Source organism: Panthera leo, chromosome B4, assembly GCF_018350215.1.
Source record: "Panthera leo isolate Ple1 chromosome B4, P.leo_Ple1_pat1.1, whole genome shotgun sequence".
Classification (NCBI taxonomy): domain Eukaryota; kingdom Metazoa; phylum Chordata; class Mammalia; order Carnivora; family Felidae; genus Panthera; species Panthera leo.
In genome coordinates, this window is record NC_056685.1 from 78,321,658 (window position 1) to 78,338,464 (window position 16,807).

The window sequence follows — 16,807 nt, forward strand, 5'->3', positions numbered from 1 at the left end:
GTGTGGACGGCTCCTCAGGAAGCCGTCCAGAGGGTGCTTATGTGTGCAGGCTGGCACGGAGTGCGCTTGCGGTGCCGGCCTGGAGATGCAGAGGTGGGGGGAGACAGGTGGGCAGGGCGGGAGCTGCTGGGAATACTTCAGGGAGGGGATGGGGAGGCTGAGGGGTGGATCCGCCAAGCCTTCTTTGAATGTCCTCCCAGCTCCCTCTTGCCATGGAACGCTGGGGTTTCTTCTCTGGTGTAGAAACCATGCTCAGGGAGGGGCAGTGACTTATCCAAGGTCACGAGGCAGGTCACCGGCAGTGTTCTGGTTTGCAAAGATCTCTCAGGCCAGGCTCTACGGGAGAAGTGCAAGGGTGGCTGGGAGCAGGTCCCGTGGGGGCTGCAGGTGGGAGGGGGCAGGAAGGGTTGCAGACCATAGGTGGGGGCCGAGGGGTAGGAGCCTGGGGTGGGAGGTAGCGGGGGAAAAAGAGTTGAGAATGAACCTTGAGGGGTAAGGAAGCGGGAGTGTGTGTGTGTGTGTGTGTGTGTGTGTGTATCTGTGTGTGTATGAGTGACAGGGTATGTGTGTGAGCGTGTGGAAAGGAAACAGTTGGTCTCTTTAGCCTGCTTGGGGGTGGGGGCTGGGGGCGAGTGGGCTCCCCACGACGGCAAATATCACAAGGCCAGGAATTCTGTGTGTTCTTCAAACTACAGCTTCCAGGTTACGACTCTCTCTCCCAGACATACACACACACACACCCCATAGCAGAGTCAACCGGCGGTCTCCCTGGGCATCCCTCTGCCTCTGGCCTGAGCTGTCCCAACACCAACACAGAGGAGAGGGAGGGCGGGGGGCGTGAGCCTCTACTGAGAGGGGCTGAGTAGGGGCTGCTGCAAGGTCAGCTTCACTGGAAATCCTTATCTAACTGAAGTGAAAAGCAGGAAGGACATTCCATTCCCACCCTCCTCCACCCAGGATGGCCCCGAGGGCTTGGTCTGAGGTGACAAGCTGGTGGGCTCACTGGGGAGGGGCTGGAGGCCTGTCAGCTGTCTCTTCCAAAGGCTCCTTAGGTGGCCCCTCTAGCTGAACCGGGTCTGGGGAGAATGAGGGCGGGGCCGTACAGAGGGTGCGTGGCAAGCGTGGCTGGAGGCTCCGAGAAACGAAGCCTCTGGAGCCGTCTCTGTCCAGTGCCCCCTGTTCCAGCGCCATGTTTCTCCCCAACTTGGGCTGGGTCTGACACTGCTGGGACTTGTTTGGTGGGCGACACGATGAGAGCGGGGGACCTTTAAACAGGAAAATGGCAGCAGTGGAAGATGGGGAGGAGTGTTTGCGTGCAAACACAAACAAGCACGCTCACAGACCTGCCTATAGAAGTGTGCAATTGTGTGTCCACAGACACCCTGCCACATGCTGAAGACAGACTTCCACCTGTACAGGAACGTTGAGACACACACACACACACACACACACACACACACACACGTCTCAGGTGAGCACACAGAGAAGCCCAGTGGCCTGCAGGTCTGTACACACAGAAGTGTAGACATCCACAAAGTGTCCCAACTACACGCAGGTGTCCCCTTCCTCTCCAGGGACAAAATAAGTGGATAGGAAAGTGACTTAGGGGTAGGGGGAAGCCCGGCCCCAAGGGGACCATTCCCACAGTGTCTCTGGGCTTCAGGTGCCCACTGGAGTGAGGAGAGGGACCAGAAGAGGGGTCGTGCCCCACTTGGCCTACTTTCTATATGGTGGACTTGCCGGGGAAACCAGCCAGGCCAGGGCACCTTGGGGTCAGATTACTCAAGAACTGAGCTGATCCCTCAAGGAGGAACTGAACTTGGGGGTTGGAGGCTGTCAGGGAATGCCTTTCTGGAATGCCTGGGGTGGGGAGCTGGGGGCTGACTCCCGGACTAGAACTTTTTGCCCACCCCTTCCCCCAGTCTTTTACGGCTTGATCTCTCTGCTCTGGCCTCAGGAATCTTGCCCAAGCCTCCTCCCGGAACACTGAACTTGTTTCAGATCTGCTCAGACGGCGGTCTCCCTCCTGCCACTCTGTAGGTCAGCCCGCATCCGGGGCTCTGGGGGTCTATGGCCCTGCGCCCCACTTGGGAGCTTCCGGCTTGGGCCCCAAAGCCCGGCCAGGGCGGAGAGCGGAAGCGTGACCCGGGGAGGGGCCCGGCAGGCAGCGAAGGGTGGCCGGCGGCCAGCCCCGCCCCTACCTGTGTAAGCCGATCCGCCACCGGAGCCTAGTGGATAAAAGCGACCCGGCCTCGGGAGGTCAGAGAGTTCGGCTCCCTCGCGCCCGCCGCTAGGTCCAGCCCGGTCCAGCCAACATGTCCATCCACTTAAGCTCCCAGGTCTTCAGCTCGCGCTCCGCCGCCTTCCCGGGTCGCGGCGCCCAGGTGCGCCTGAGCTCCGTGCGCCCCGGCGGCGGTGCCTTCAGCAGCAGCAGCCTCTATGGCCTGGGCACCACGCGGGCGCGTGTGCCCGTGCGCTCCACCCACGGGGGCCCGGTGGGCGCCGGCATCCGCGAAGTCACCATCAATCAGAGCCTGCTGGTCCCGCTGCGGATGGACATCGACCCCACCATCCAGCAGGTGCGCCAGGAGGAGCGCGAGCAGATCAAGACCCTCAACAACAAGTTCGCCTCCTTCATCGACAAGGTGAGCCGCCGTACCCGGCCCCAAGCCACGCTCCGGGCCACAGCAGCCACCCCAGCCCAGCCCGCGCGCGGGCCAGGCGCCCGGAGGCCTGGCGTGTTCTCTTTCCGCCACTATCAGAAACCTTTCTCTTTCTCGTGAAGCCTGTGGCTGTTTTTCCCCTTCAGTCTCCAAGCCTCCTCTTCCAGAGAGCTGCCCAAAGCGCCCTGCGTTTTCTTCCCAGGATGTGTGCTTGAGTCTGTCAGGCAGCCGCGGCTGGCGGCGCTGGCGCGTCTGTGAGTGGGCTGCTGGCTTCTTGGGCTGATTCAGGTGGGGAGCTCCAGAGGCCAGGGCCAGGAATTTCTCTGAGAGGGGGCTGTGTGGCGTCAGAGATGGGGTAGGGGTGATACACTGTTCCCAGCTGAGGAGGTCCTCCCTCCTCCTACTGCTTCTGCTGGGGCAGATGCTGAAAATCAAGGGCTGGAGGGAGGGAGGGAGGCTCCCTGACGTACCTGCCCACTTACCCGGTCCTCCAGACTCCCTTTGGTGGTGGAAGGGAGGCCCTTGGAGAGAGCCCATTTGGGCCCCCCCGTGGGGGGTGGGGAGCACACTGAGAGGCCCTGGGGAAGGGCCATTTGGAAGCGTTTTTTCCTGGCTGTTTGGGTCCCACAGGGTTGGGGGAGGGAGTGGGGGAGAGAGAGTGATCGTTGGCAAGGAGAGGAGCAGACTTGACTGGAGGGTCTAGGAAGGGAGCGATGTAGGGCTGGATCAGGAACTAAGGGCTAGCCTAGCTGGACCCCTCTGGCCAGGGCCTCCTGCCTCCCGGGTATAGACCAGACCTTCCCTCCCTTGTTTGGCTGTAGTTCTCTCCTTTCCCCGCCCCCATGCCCTCTCCTTCATCATTCACAAGTATACGTCCTTAAGGTTCTCCTGAAGCCTCCCCAGGCCCGGAATCCTCCCCTGCTGTTGAGCGGTTCTACCTTTCTGTCTGTAGCCCCCCAGGTCCTGCTGCTCCGAGTTGCTAGTTTTGGGGAGGTTGCTTCCCACTCCCAGGCACACTGGAAGCATCCAAGGGGACTTTTGGACCCCAAGCTGAGCATCTAGTAGGTGCTCATTTTGTAGCACCCTGTCCTGAGATCTTGGAAGAAAGGGGAGGCAGAGAGAGGATACTGAGGGAGGTGGCCCAGGACAGACAAGGAGGGGGCAACCCTTCAGGGATGGTGGGGGGAAAGATCATCTGTAGTGTGGCAGGGAACATAGGTGGGAGGGGACACCTTGGTGACCGGGTAGCCCTGACCCCTGGGTCAGGCTTTAAGACACGTAAGACAGAGAGCCCTGGAGGAGGGGACCAAGGGCTGGGGTCCCTGGCTGGGGGAACGGCCCGTGGGAGCCTGGGCTGTGTGGGGTGGGCAGAGACCCTCCCAAGCCCAGTGTGGGCAGCACGGCCTGCCCCTCATGAGCTTCCTCCTCTGTTTTACTCTCAGGTGCGGTTTCTGGAACAGCAGAATAAGCTGCTAGAGACCAAGTGGACCCTGCTGCAGGAGCAGAGGTTGGCCAAGAGCAGCGGCCTCCCCAGCATCTTTGAGACGCACATTGCTGGCCTGCGGAGGCAGCTTGAGGGGCTGCAGCTCGAAGGAGGCCGCCTGGAGGTGGAGCTGCGGAACGTGCAGGACGCGGTAGAAGACTTCAAGAACAAGTACTGACCCCAGTGTGGTGTGCCCTGGTTGGGGCGGGGGGTGGGGGCGTGCACCCGTCATCGGCTGATCCTCAGCAGGCCTTCTCTGGGCTTAGGGGTCAAGTGTGTAGCCGCTCAGTACAGCAACCCTTGAAGGGAAGGCTTTGACCGACACATTCCCTGTCTCTCCGTTCCTCTCTTTGTTCCTGGGGGCTGTTTCCGACTTACTCCCAGGGAAATATCCCCGCTCAGCCCTGACCCGCGCTGTTCTCTCTGGGTGCCTGACCAAGGCTCCAGGAGAGGGTAGGACAGAGGTGTCCTGTGACTGGTGTGCTTCAGAACGTGTGCGACCCTCACAGAATGTTCTAGAAAAGCTCCTCTGTTTCGGTGAGGAGTTAGACACCAGAGAGATTCAGGGTCCTGATGGAGATCATGTGGCAGGTCACTGGGAGAGCTGGGACTTGAATGTCGGGCCCCTGACTCCCAGGAGGAGACACAGAGCCGACTTGGGGCTGAAAGAAGCAAGGAGAGGGAGGGATCGTTGTGAGCCATGGGAGGGTTGCAGAGGCTGAGGGGTGGCTCTGGTCAGCGCAGGAACCAGAGAGGAGGCTGTGGTGGGGCGGGGGCGGGGGGGTCGGCGGTGGGCAGGGCTTGCAGGGACCTGGAAGACTGGGGGTTTAAGGACAAGCCTTTGAGGTGCCCACTGAATTCTCTTTTGTCACCGAACGGAAACCGAAGCCAGAGGCTTGGGCTGGGCCCCACCCTAGCATACTTGCCCAGTGGTGCTGGGAGTAGTGAGTGAGTTCTGTGCTCTGCCCTGGAGGTGCATGACTAAGCCGAGCAGGGCCACTGGCTGTGACCGGAGGTAGAACAAACAAAAAGGCCTCTGTGGAGGGTGCCCACTCCCCTACTTCCCTAGAGCGACAGCCTAGAGCGACAGTCAACAGCAATAATCCCACAGCAGGTGGAGACAGACAGGTGCAGGGCAACCAGCAAGCCTCTGTTGTCATGTGTGTGTGTGTGTGTGTGTGTGTGTGTGTATTTGCACGCGCTGACATATACCCTCACTCCAGAGCCTACATGCCAGGTTGAGCTCAGGACTGGGGCCCAGGGAGGCCTGGAAAGGGCACATGGAAGGGCCCAGTGAGCTCCGATTTGTGCGCCCTCTGCTCTCAGTGGCATGGTGCTGAGGCAAGAGTGAACAGATGGCCTTCAGGATATTTCCACAACTATTCTATAGAACCTCAGGGAGCGGGGCGCTGGGGGTCTGGGCTCCTGGAGGGGCCTGCTTGCTCCCCATCATAGCTGCCCTGCTGCCCTCCTGTAGCCCTCGGGCCCTGCTGAGTTCCGGTTTCTGACACCTTTTTTAAAAAGTTTCCAAATAAATGCTGGGTCAGGCTCCAGTGCTCTCTTGCTCTGTGTCCTGAATTCCAGTGTCCTCCTATGGGTGGGGCTGGCCTCTTGGAACAAGGAGGGATGGGGGGGTTGCCCTGTGGGAGTAGGGTTGGCGCCAGACCACCTAGCTGGGGCCTGGTTCTTCCCCAGAACTTGGCTGCACCCTCTTCCTGATTTCATAAATTGCCTCCGCTTCAGGCTCCTTCTTTGCCTCCTGAGGGTGGGATTAGGCAGTGGTTAGGGCATGGGCCTGGAGTCAGACTGCCTGGGTTTAAGTCTGGGCTTTGCCACTTAGCAGCTTAGTGACTGGACAGATTATGTCCCGCTCTGTGCCTCCTGCTGATCGTGGTACCATTGTTACAGGGTTGTCGTGAGGGTTAAGTGAGCTAATCCGTGGGAAGCACCTAACAGCGCAGGCCCCATTTAAAAGGTCCCTAAGCATGGCTATGACTATTGCTTTTTTGCTCCTAGATTGTGCAGTTTTTGTCCTTTACTTTATATACATTTCCTCCTCTCCCTCCTTTCATCCTGCGTGGAGATTCCTAGCCTTAGGAATAGCTATAAGGGAAAGTCAGGGACATTTGGTTTCACAGCTGACACCCAATTTCCCAGGCGTGTCATTAAGGAGGGGTGAAGCCAATGCAGGGCAGAGTTCCACACCTGGAGAGGAGGGGGGACAGAGGCAAAGCTGCACCCACACCACACACCCTCCTTCTCCTGCAGGTACGAAGATGAAATTAATCGTCGCACGGCTGCTGAGAATGAGTTCGTGGTGCTGAAAAAGGTGAGGGGGCAGACAGGCTGGTGTGGGGGGCATTGTCTGAAAACACATGGGCCAGGGGACCACGTGGCCCTCTCACCTGAGCAGCCAGCCAGTAGGGACCTGTGGCCAAAGTCTGGCCTGAGTACTGGAAGAAGGGAGTGATGAGCCTGGAAAAGGACAGATCTGGAAGCCAGGGCCTCATAGCACGGTCCGTCCTGTGTACTTGTGTATGTGTTTGTGTGCACGTCTGGTGAGTCACTAGACTTGTTTTTGGCCTCGAGGGGTTAGAGCTAAGACCAAAAGATGGAGGTTAGAAGGGGAGATTTCAAGCCCAAATAGGGAAGTGCTCTATCACAGTCAGAACTTTTCATGACAGACAAAGGTTGGCAAATGGCAGGGCTGAAATATTTGCTGAAGGAATGCGACAGGCTGCCTGAGGCAGAGCGATCTCCCTGTCCCTGGAGAAGTGCAAGCCAAGGTTAGAAGGCCTTAGGAATATCTTACAAGGGCTTGATTTCAGATCCTGATTCAGTCCACTCTCTGGGCAACTGTGTTCACGGCCCACCCACGTGAAGACAACCTACCCCAGGGTGCTGGGCCTTTCAAGATTTAGGAGCTTTGGGGATGAATAAAAGCGAGCCTTACCCACGGGAGTTTGGGCACAGGAATGTGTGGCTCCCCAGTGTCACCTGGGCTTGCACTGTTACCTGTGGCTTACCTGTATCACAGTCACCTAAGCTGCGTTTAGGCTGGAGGTCCTCCACATCTACGAGCCTTATCTTGGAGTCTAGATGATTTTGTGCTCTTCTATTTCATAAGAAGTTGAGGCTCACGGAGTTGAAGTGGTTTGTGCAAAGTCACATGGCTAGTAGGTGGTAGAGCCAGGGCTGTGTCCAAACCACCAGTCAGGAGCTGGGAGAGTGCTAGGTTTGGGGCTGGGGGCTGCTTTGGGCTTCTGGTGCCGGGAAGGCAGACACCGGTATGGTGCCTGGAATGATGCATGGAAATGATGTTCCTCACGCAGCCTGGGAGGGCCCAGTAGAGGAGACGTCCTGTGGCCAGGTCACACGGCCTGGAGAACTGCTATGTTTCTTGGCAGTGCCCTGGTGTTTGACCCTGTGGGTTGGACAGAGCTGGCTTGCTCCCATCCCGGCTAAATGGTCCGTGTATGAATCCATGGTGTCTCTCTACCCCTTCTTGCCACCCCCCCCTCCTCGCCCCCCAGGACGTGGACACTGCCTACATGAATAAGGTGGAGTTGGAGGCCAAGTTGGATGCCCTGAATGACGAGATCAACTTCTTCAAGACCCTCTATGAGACGGTAAGGACCTTGGATATGGGAGACGTGTCATGTCTTCCGTGTCTTAATCAAGGGGTTTACCCCCTGCCTCTGGGCCGTCTTGGTGTGTGTTGAGTGTGTGTGTAGGACTTATCCTCTTCTTTAACTTTTCTGGATTCAGGAATCCATGGTGGGCAGGGAGTTTAGGAGGGGCTGAGGGTAGCAGAGCAGGGTGGGGTCAGTTAGGATTGGCCTTCTAGAAACATGGGATGACCATTTGTTAGGAGGGGTGTTGGGAGGGGTTGGAAGGAACCAGGAGAATGTCTAGGGAATCCTGGGCTGTGATGGAGTTCAGAGGTGGGCTGGGTGGGGTGGGCAGGGGGTCCTGAGTCAGGAGAGACTGTGGTGCCTAGGAGTTTACGCCCGGAGGGACTGGATGGGTGGCCCCCAAGAACAGGCCACTGTCTACCCCTGTGGTCTCATTCTCTCCTTCTTCCCCTGCCATGGGCTTTCAATTCTTTTTCCACTTGGGGATTTAGAAACTCTCCATTCCTATCAGTGAGAATCTCTGGCCTTCAGCAGAAGATAGGATGGCCAGTCATCTGGCAGGGCTGGTCTGCGACTTTATTATATATGAGGTTAATTATAGACCACTTCTCAACTCCTTTCAGTCTAGCTTTTGTGAACGTCCAGCCTCCATTAGCCCCTCAGTGAATTTCCACGTGTGTTAATGCAGGGGCTGGCTCCTTGGGGTTTCCTTCGGGCATTCTGATCTCTGTGCAGCCCTTCATACGTCTGTTGCATGTTATATATATGTACGTCTATGTACGTATGCGTGCCTACGTATACGTATATGTGTAGTTAATTATTTTCCTCTCATCATGAAAGAAGTACATGCTCATGGCCAAAAATCCAGAAAATTGAGTAAAGCACAAAACAGGTCATTTATCTGTGCTCTTATCATCTTGGTACCTACCTTCTCAGACTTTGCGAACTGTGCCTATACACACAGAGAGATACAGAAATATATATTTCATTTTATTTTTATTTTTTAATGTTTTTATTTATTTTTGAGACAGAGAGAGACAGAGCACGAGCAGGGGAGGGGCAGAAAGACAGGGAGACACAGAATCCAAAGCAGACTCCAGGCTCTGAGTGGTCAGCATGGAGCCCGACGTGGGGCTCAAACTCACGAACTGGGAGATCATGACCTGAGCCGAAGTCAGACGCCCAACTGACTGAGCCACCCAGGCGCCCCTAGACATATGTATTTTAAATAAAAACAGGAGTGTATTTTTTTTTCATGTAATGGTGTACCATAGCTATAAGTACAGCCATATCATCCGTTTTGAAGGCTGGAGAGAGTTCCGTTATTGGGTGGGATATTTTATTTTACCCACACCCCCTAGTGATCCACTTCATGACCGAGCTCCTGCCACAGCAGAGCTCCCAGAAGGAGACATTACCGTTGACCACATTCTGTCGCTTCTCTATTGGCTGTGATCCCACCAGACTCTTTTGTTGAGAAGTTACTAATGGGCTCTCTGGGTTGCCACGGGTGGGCGGACTATTTAGCACGTGCTGGGTCTGTGTCCCCTCACTGCCTGGTGACCCACACCCACTTTGCCTTCCTCTCCCTCTTCTCCCTTTGCCTTCCTCTAGTGTGGCAGTGGGGGGGTCCCAGGATGGGTTGTGGGAACAGGGTGGGGTCATGCCCCAAGTCCTGACATTCTGTCTGGTCCCGGCAGGAGTTGGCAGAGTTGCAGTCCCAGATCTCGGACACGTCCGTGGTCCTGTCCATGGACAACAGCCGCTCCCTGGACCTGGATGGCATCATTGCCGAGGTCAAGGCCCAGTACGAGGAAATCACCAGCCGCAGCCGGGCTGAGGCCGAGGCCTGGTACCAGACTAAGGTGTGAGGCTGCTGAGGGTACTACTCTTTCCTTCCTGGCAGCGTCCTCGGTGTCAGCTTCCCTTACTCCTCACCTGTCTCCAAGCTTCTGGGCCTGGGTCCCACTGTCCTGGCAGGCACCAGTGTTAAGTCTAAGGTACTCTCCAGTGCCTTGGGAAGAAGAAGATGTGAAGGCCAAGTCCCTCCCCAGGAAGAGATCCCAGCCTGATGGGGGGACAGGGCAGAGGAACCTGAAGCACAGAGAGGTTAAGTAATTTGCCTAACTCCACACAGCTAATAGATGTAGTAGATGCAAGAGTAGGGACTAGATCCTGGGCCCTAGGCCTCCAGACCGGGGAGGTTTAATCATTGCACATGCCGTGTGGAGGCAGGGCGGCTGACTGTGCAGGTGCTGAGGGAGTGTGCTGGGGTAAACCAGTGTTCTAGAAGAGGGAGCCTGAGGCAGCATGTAAGAGCAGCAGAGGGATGTCTCTGCTGAGATAGGGAATCATCCGTGGGACATAGGTGAGAGCACAGGCATGCCAACAAGGTGACCTGGGTTCAGACTTGCCGTGTGATCCTTGGGCAGTGGCTCCCACTCTCCAGGACTCATTCTTCCCATCTGTAAAATGGGTGGTGCTGATGTTTTTAATAAGTGTGTTTTTAATAGGGGTTTGTTTAACGGGTGAGGATCTCAGACTTCTAGTGATTCTCCGGCACTTGGGACATGATGGGGATGGGTGGAGGCCCAGGACCAATGGCGGTGGGCCCCAGGGAGCCATCCTCGCCCTTCCTGTCCTGACTGGAAGGAAAGCAAACCTCTGCTATACCCCCCCTGCTTGCTGGCAGGGCGTGAAGATTGCTGGGGGTCAGACCGTGGCTTCCTGGGAAGATAAGCTAGGAGGTTTCATCACTCAGAACCTTGGGCCTTCAGTGGATGGGACAAAAGATGAGTTCCCTGTAATCGCTGACCACCCCCTCACCGTACATCTCTGTGTGGCCCTCCAGTTTGAGACCCTCCAGGCCCAGGCTGGGAAGCACAGGGACGACCTCCGGAATACCCGGAATGAGATTGCAGAGATGAGCCGTGCCATCCAGAGGCTGCAGGCTGAGATCGACAGCATTAAGAACCAGGTGGGAACAAGCCCTCCTCCCTGCTCCTCCCTGTTTCTTGGGGCGCATGAAGGGCAGCCATCTGAGAATGGGGAGCAGGAGGCTCTCCCAGCCTGAAGCTGGTGCAGCTCAAGTCTCACGAGCCCGTGAGATCTCGAGGGCCCTTGTGAGATCTCCAGGAGAGAATGTTCATGGCCAGGTCCTGGCTCAGGCCAAAGGGAGGAGAAGAGTCCTAGCTGGGCACAGAGCCTGTGGAGGGAGCCTCAGACTTCCCAGCCCGAGAAAAACCATCATTCGTTACCAAATTCGTTACCAAATTGGTACTCTCCTTGCACCTCTCTCCGGGTGCAACGTGCTGTACCTGGGAGCTTGCAATCTGCAGGGATTCATGGGACCCAGGCCAGCAGATACCCTTAGTGTGGCTCACAAGGTCCTGTCCCTCACTTCCTACCACTGCCTCTCACCGTGCTCCAGCCACACTAGCCTGCTTCTTGTATCTTGCGTTCGCCAGACACGTTCAGGCTTCAGGGCCTTTGCACTTGGTGTTCCCTCCGCGTGGAACGTGGCTCTCCTAGCTCAGCACGTGGCCACCTCTTCGTCATCCCTGGGGTCTTGGACATAAGTCCTCTTTTCAGAGGTGGCTTCCTCAACCACCAGCCACTCTGTCAGCAATGTGTCTGAAGCTTCCTGAAGCATCTATCACTATCTGAAGTTTTCTGTCTTATTAATTAAGTAGTTGGCAGTCCCCTACCCTCACTGAAATATAAATAATGCCTGGAGAGCAGGACCCTATTTGTCTGACTCACTGCTCCTTCTCAGCACGGGCTGGGGCAGAGGCTTCCCATGATGACAGGCTAAAGGGAGGATGTGTAGCCGGCAAGGGGCAGATGTTGAGGAGCCGGTGGACGGGGGTGGGGTCCAGGCCCTGGCCAAGGTGTGGGGATAGACAGGGCATCGAAGCCTCAGCAGGTGTCTGCAGTGGGGAGGCAGGGGAGGTAATCGGTGCTGCAGCTCCAGAGAGCTCATTTCCAGCTGAGCTGGGGGGGATGGGATGTGCGGGTGATTTACCCAGACATGCCCACCCCTTGGAGCCCTGAAGGCCACTTCACCTGAGGGTGGAGGCTGCCTCCTGGCACAGATGCAGGACTGTGCATCACTGGTGAAGCAAGGCGGCTTCCAGGCCAGGAATAACGTGTGGTGGTTTCCCAAACCCTGCCACATCTGGTTCTCCTCTTGTCCAACAGGGCAGAGCCAGGCCCTGGAGTTGGGGTGACCACCATCGAGGGGCCCAGAGGGGGCGGTATGGCCCTGACCAAGGGGGCACCAGTGTGGACATGAGAGGGTCTCCCGGGAGGATCAGAGTATGGGGAAGGCTGGCAGGGAGGCAGAGCTCACTGGAGACAAGGGAGGGTCCGAGGCAGGGAGTGGCCGGTAAGAGGCAGGGCGAGTGCTGGGCTGCTGGGTAGGGGAGGGAGTGGCAGCTCTCTGAGCTGCACGAGAGGAGGCCCAGGACTAGATAGGTTCCTGGGGCAAAGACTAGCTGCAAACAGAAGGAATGCTCATTCATGCTGGGCCAGAAGTGGCATCTGTCGCTTGGATCCATTGTGGATCCGACCAACCGGGCCAAAACCAGGGGGGCTGTTGATCAGACATTTTAGGTCTGGGGGTTCCAAGCAGTGTCTCTCTGCTCCAAGTCCCCCTGTTTCTGGGCCTGTTTTGAAGATGGTTTTTGTTCTTGCCAGCTGCCTGAAATTTGGGGACTCAACGAAGATCCTGTGGCTTTGGATCTCCTCCAGCTGGGGACTGGGGGGATGGGCACGTGTAAATCCTAATAGCATTTATTATTTTCTAAAAATTTTTTAACGTTTACTTATTTCAGAGAGAGAGACAGAGAGACAGAGCATGAGCAGGGGTGGGGCAGAGTGAGAGAGGGAGACACAGATTCCGAAGCAGGCTCCATGCCCTGAGCTGTCCGCAGAGAGCCCGATGTGGGGCTCGAACTCACAAACTGTGAGATCATGACCTGAGCCGAAGTCGGACGCGCAACAAGACTGAGTCACCCAGGCGCCCTGACAGAGCCCATGTATTTAATCCTTGGGATTCCCGGGTGCTGGGGGAGTAGGCTGGTGCCAGGAAAGCCACTGTGAGTGAGTTGCCCTGGAGCTGGCCGGGGAGGCAGGGAGGCAGTGACTGGCGAGTCCTGTCCCCCAGCTCACAGCTGCACTATCGCTTAAAGTGTGCCAAGCTGGAGGCTGCCATTGCAGAAGCCGAAGAACATGGGGAGCTGGCCCTCAAGGATGCGCGTGCCAAGAAGGAGGAGCTGGAGGCTGCCCTGCAGCGGGCCAAGCAGGACATGGCCCGGCAGCTGCGAGAGTACCAGGAGCTCATGAACGTCAAGATAGCTCTGGACATCGAGATTGCCACCTACCGCAAGCTGCTGGAGGGCGAGGAGAGCCGGTGAGGTCACAGAGGCCAGGAAGGGGATCCTTCTGGGGCTCAGTGGGGACTGGGGCTTGCCATTCATTCGTCCACAGACATTTCCTGTGTACTCTTTTCTGCAAGGCACGGGGCGGGGGGCGGGAAGTGCAGGGAGGGTATAGCTGATGCTTGCTTCTTTGCCCCTGATGAGATGACCTGGCAGTAGGAAAGACCACGTGGTGTAATGCTCAATGAGAAAGTTGGAATAATAACAGCCACTTCATATGTGTGGCCAGGGTCATCTTATTTGACCCTCACAACACATTCAGGTAAGCAGGGCAGGTACTGTTTCTAGTTTACCGAGGGGAAACTGCGGTTCGGTTTTATGACTTGAGGGGGCAAGTCAGGTGTGCAGTCACGCTCTGCTGATTCCTGGTCCAAGCCTCGTCCATGATGCCAGGCTGCTTCTCACTGCATAATTGAGTGCCAAGTCACAGGATATTGACTGAATGTCATGGGGTCCCCGAGATATTTGCATACCTGCTGCCAGAGAGCAGGCCGGGCTGGGTTAGTGTTACAGGAATTCTTCGTGAAAGACTTGGAACCTATGTCCGTGAAGTTGGGCCTTCGTTCTCACCTTGATGGGTTGGTCGATTCATTCAGTCAATTTGCAAGGCTTTAGAGTTGTGCCTTGGGCGAAGGCTAGGGTTTGGAGAGGGTGAGAGGGAACAGCGTGGGCCAAGTCTTGGAAGTAGGACTCATCATGGCTTGCCTTATTGGAAGCCAGCACGGAGATAAGTAATATGTAAGACGCGCTTCTGCCCTTGGGGAGCTTGTACATGGGCCGAGAAGACCAAACATTTGCAGAGGAAGTACCTAGAGACCACTCACTTGCATTGGTAAAATGCTGAATTTACACAAACTTTTTCTTTTGGGAGCATTATTCTGGAGGGGCTGGAGAGAGAGGCTGGAGGATGAATGGAATGGAGAGGAAGGAATTGGAGAATGAGAGAGTGCTAGGGTAGAGTGCCTGGAGGCAGGGAAGAGGAAGAGAAGAAGCATGGTTAAGGATATGAGTCGGGGAAGGAGAGGAGGAAGGGTCTCTGCCATTACAGTTGACCCGTAACCTACCTGGGTTGGCACCCAGGCTTTGTGGGAAGAGGAATTGAACACCAAAGGCCTCTGGGAAGAGAGAGCAGCTGATCTGGGGCACAGGGCACCTCCAGAGCCCAACTCTCCCAGCTATGATGCCTGTCTCTGCACCCTTCTCCACCACAGGAGCAGGGACAGCACTCTCTTGGGAACACATACCGTGGGTCTCTTTTCCTCATATAGCTAGAGGTGGGGACCCTTAGAATGGGGCCTGATCCTTTTCCTTCCGTGGGCAGACGAGCAGGCTGAAGGTCAGGGATGGTGAGTGACATGGCCAAGGTTACGTGGAGAGTGGAAACATGCCCCCTTGAAAGCCTAATCTCAGTGTCGGTTGCTACCATCGGGGCTTAGATCCTGGTTCTCTGAGAGGAAACGGTCCTCTCTCCACTCTTAGGAGACATGGAGAGGGACTCCTTGTTTTTTTTGTTTTTGTTTATCCCTTAACCCCTCGACTCTTCCCAGGGGCAGGTCTAGGATTTGTGGTCTTAGGAACTCATGTACTTTGGGGTGCCTTCTTTTAAGAATACAGAGTTACAAATACACAATTGCACAAAAACAAATATTTAGTTAGGATGAGAAAAGAAAAATCACACGAATCGCTAGTCTTAGACATTCAGGTCTCTTCCTTCTGAGTTCTTCAGGCATGGCACCAGAAACTGTTTCATGAAATCACTGCCTAATTGCAACCTGGCTTCCCTCCCCACCCACAACTGTTAGCAACTCCCAGCGCTTGAAGGGCCCAGTTGAGCAAGGGGCCTGGAAGCTTCCTGGCATATCCTTTTCTTGAACTTGGCCTTTGCTCCGCCCCCTTCCTGGACTTGGGGGTGATGAGGCCAGCTGGGCTCTCCTCACTCCTTCTACCAAAGTGAGGTCTCCCCTCCCCACTGCAGAGTAAACTCAACCCTAAGGCCAAGGGCTTGGTGACAATGGAGTGAGTCACAAAACAAACACATCGTCCAGCTGTCTCCCTTGGCTTTTCTATTTCCAGTATAGGCTGCTTAAAGCCATCCCGACCACCTTCTGCTCCGTCCTCCGTCCCTGCCTCAGCGACCCTTGTGAAATCTCCAATTCACTAATTATTTCAATACAGACTGAGCAATTACTACATGTCAGACTTCACGCAAGGGGCCAGAGATCCAAGAATCAATAAGCCACAACCCGCTTTGAGGATTTTATGATTTGGTTAGGGGAGGCAGCTGTCTTCATAAATAATAACAGTTCCCATCCACCGAGTCCTGTGTGCCCAGGGCTCTAGGTAAATGATATTATTAAGCCTTCACAAACAAGTCTGAGGTTGGGACTAAGTTGACCCCAGTTTAGAAGTGAGAAAATGGAGGCTCTGAGACATTGCCCAAGGTCACGTAGCCTTCCGCAGTGGGGACAGAGGAAGGAATACCGGTCCTGCCTGGTGCCTGGATGGAGGGGCCTGGGACTGCTTCCTCCAGCTCTGAGGAAAGAGTCACTCTCACAGGTCTCTCTCCTCTGCCCCCAGGTTGGCCGGAGATGGAGTAGGAGCTGTGAACATCTGTAAGTCCTTGGCTGTGGCCATTTCCTGCGCTGTCCGGGCTAGATTGGGTCTTACAGGATAGCACATGGGCTTGAGGGCCTGGCCTTGTCTGGGACAGGAGCTTCTTTCCCTCACCAGCTTTTAGCAGGTGCCCTGAGGCTCCCAGCCAGTCGGGCTCAATGGCCCAGGGAAGCCCTGCAAGAGGGCAGAGTGGGGCGGGGGAAACCCGTGGTGCATTGTCCCTTGCATGGTCCCAGGCTCCTTCTGGGCCTGCTGGAAGAGGGTGGTGGGGGGTGGGGTCAGGCAGTGGGGAGGGGGAGGGGCAGGTACTGCAGGAGGGGAGGGTGGAGTGAGGGGTGGGGCCTCAGGTGGTGGGCCGGTGCTGATGAGCCCTCCTCCCGTTTCTCTCGTTTCTCTCGCAGCCGTGGTGAACTCCACTGGTGGAGGTGGCAGCGGGCTGGCCGGGCTGGCCTTCAGGGGAACCATGGGCAGCAATGCCCTGAGCTTTTCGAGCGGCGGAGGGCCCGGGGCCATCAAGTCCTATTCCACCAGGACCTCAGCCACCACCCACAGGAGCGTCCGAAAATGAGCTCTGCTGTGTGGAGACCCACAGCCCTGCCCCCCCTCCCCCCCAAGGTCACAGGAGGACTCCCATCACGGGTCCCAAGAGGGCCAGGCAGTCTGAAAAGTGATGTCAGAATAGCTTCCAATAAAGCAGCCTTTCGGAAGCCAGGGTGAGCCCCATCCTGGCCCCTGGGATCCTGGCTTCATCAGCTGGTTGGGGAGGCATGGGGAGGAAGGGGCCCCAGAGAGGATGGCGTCTGCTGTGAACACGGAGAAGCCACTTGTGCAGGTGACTGGGAAAGCACACTGGTGACCTGGTGGTGGTGCTCTGAGGGGCGTGGCTCTTAGCCGGTGTGAGGCCTTGGCCTCCTCCCAGGGCTGGGACTGAGTCCAGCTCCTCTCCTGAAGCCCAGAAACATCCCAGGAAGT

General features: G+C 56.5%; 1 protein-coding gene across 1 annotated transcript; it reads left to right on the forward strand.

The window, feature by feature from the left end:
• The first annotated feature begins 2,226 nt into the window (after nucleotides 1-2,226).
• On the forward strand, nucleotides 2,227-16,660 carry KRT7 (keratin 7). Its single transcript, XM_042946620.1, has 9 exons — nucleotides 2,227-2,645; nucleotides 4,106-4,317; nucleotides 6,415-6,475; nucleotides 7,680-7,775; nucleotides 9,482-9,646; nucleotides 10,633-10,758; nucleotides 12,974-13,194; nucleotides 15,800-15,834; nucleotides 16,237-16,660. Exons 1-9 carry the CDS (start codon nucleotides 2,316-2,318, stop codon nucleotides 16,401-16,403), a joined length of 1,413 nt encoding a protein of 470 aa, XP_042802554.1. The 5' UTR covers nucleotides 2,227-2,315; the 3' UTR covers nucleotides 16,404-16,660.
• The last annotated feature ends 147 nt before the right edge of the window (nucleotides 16,661-16,807 follow it).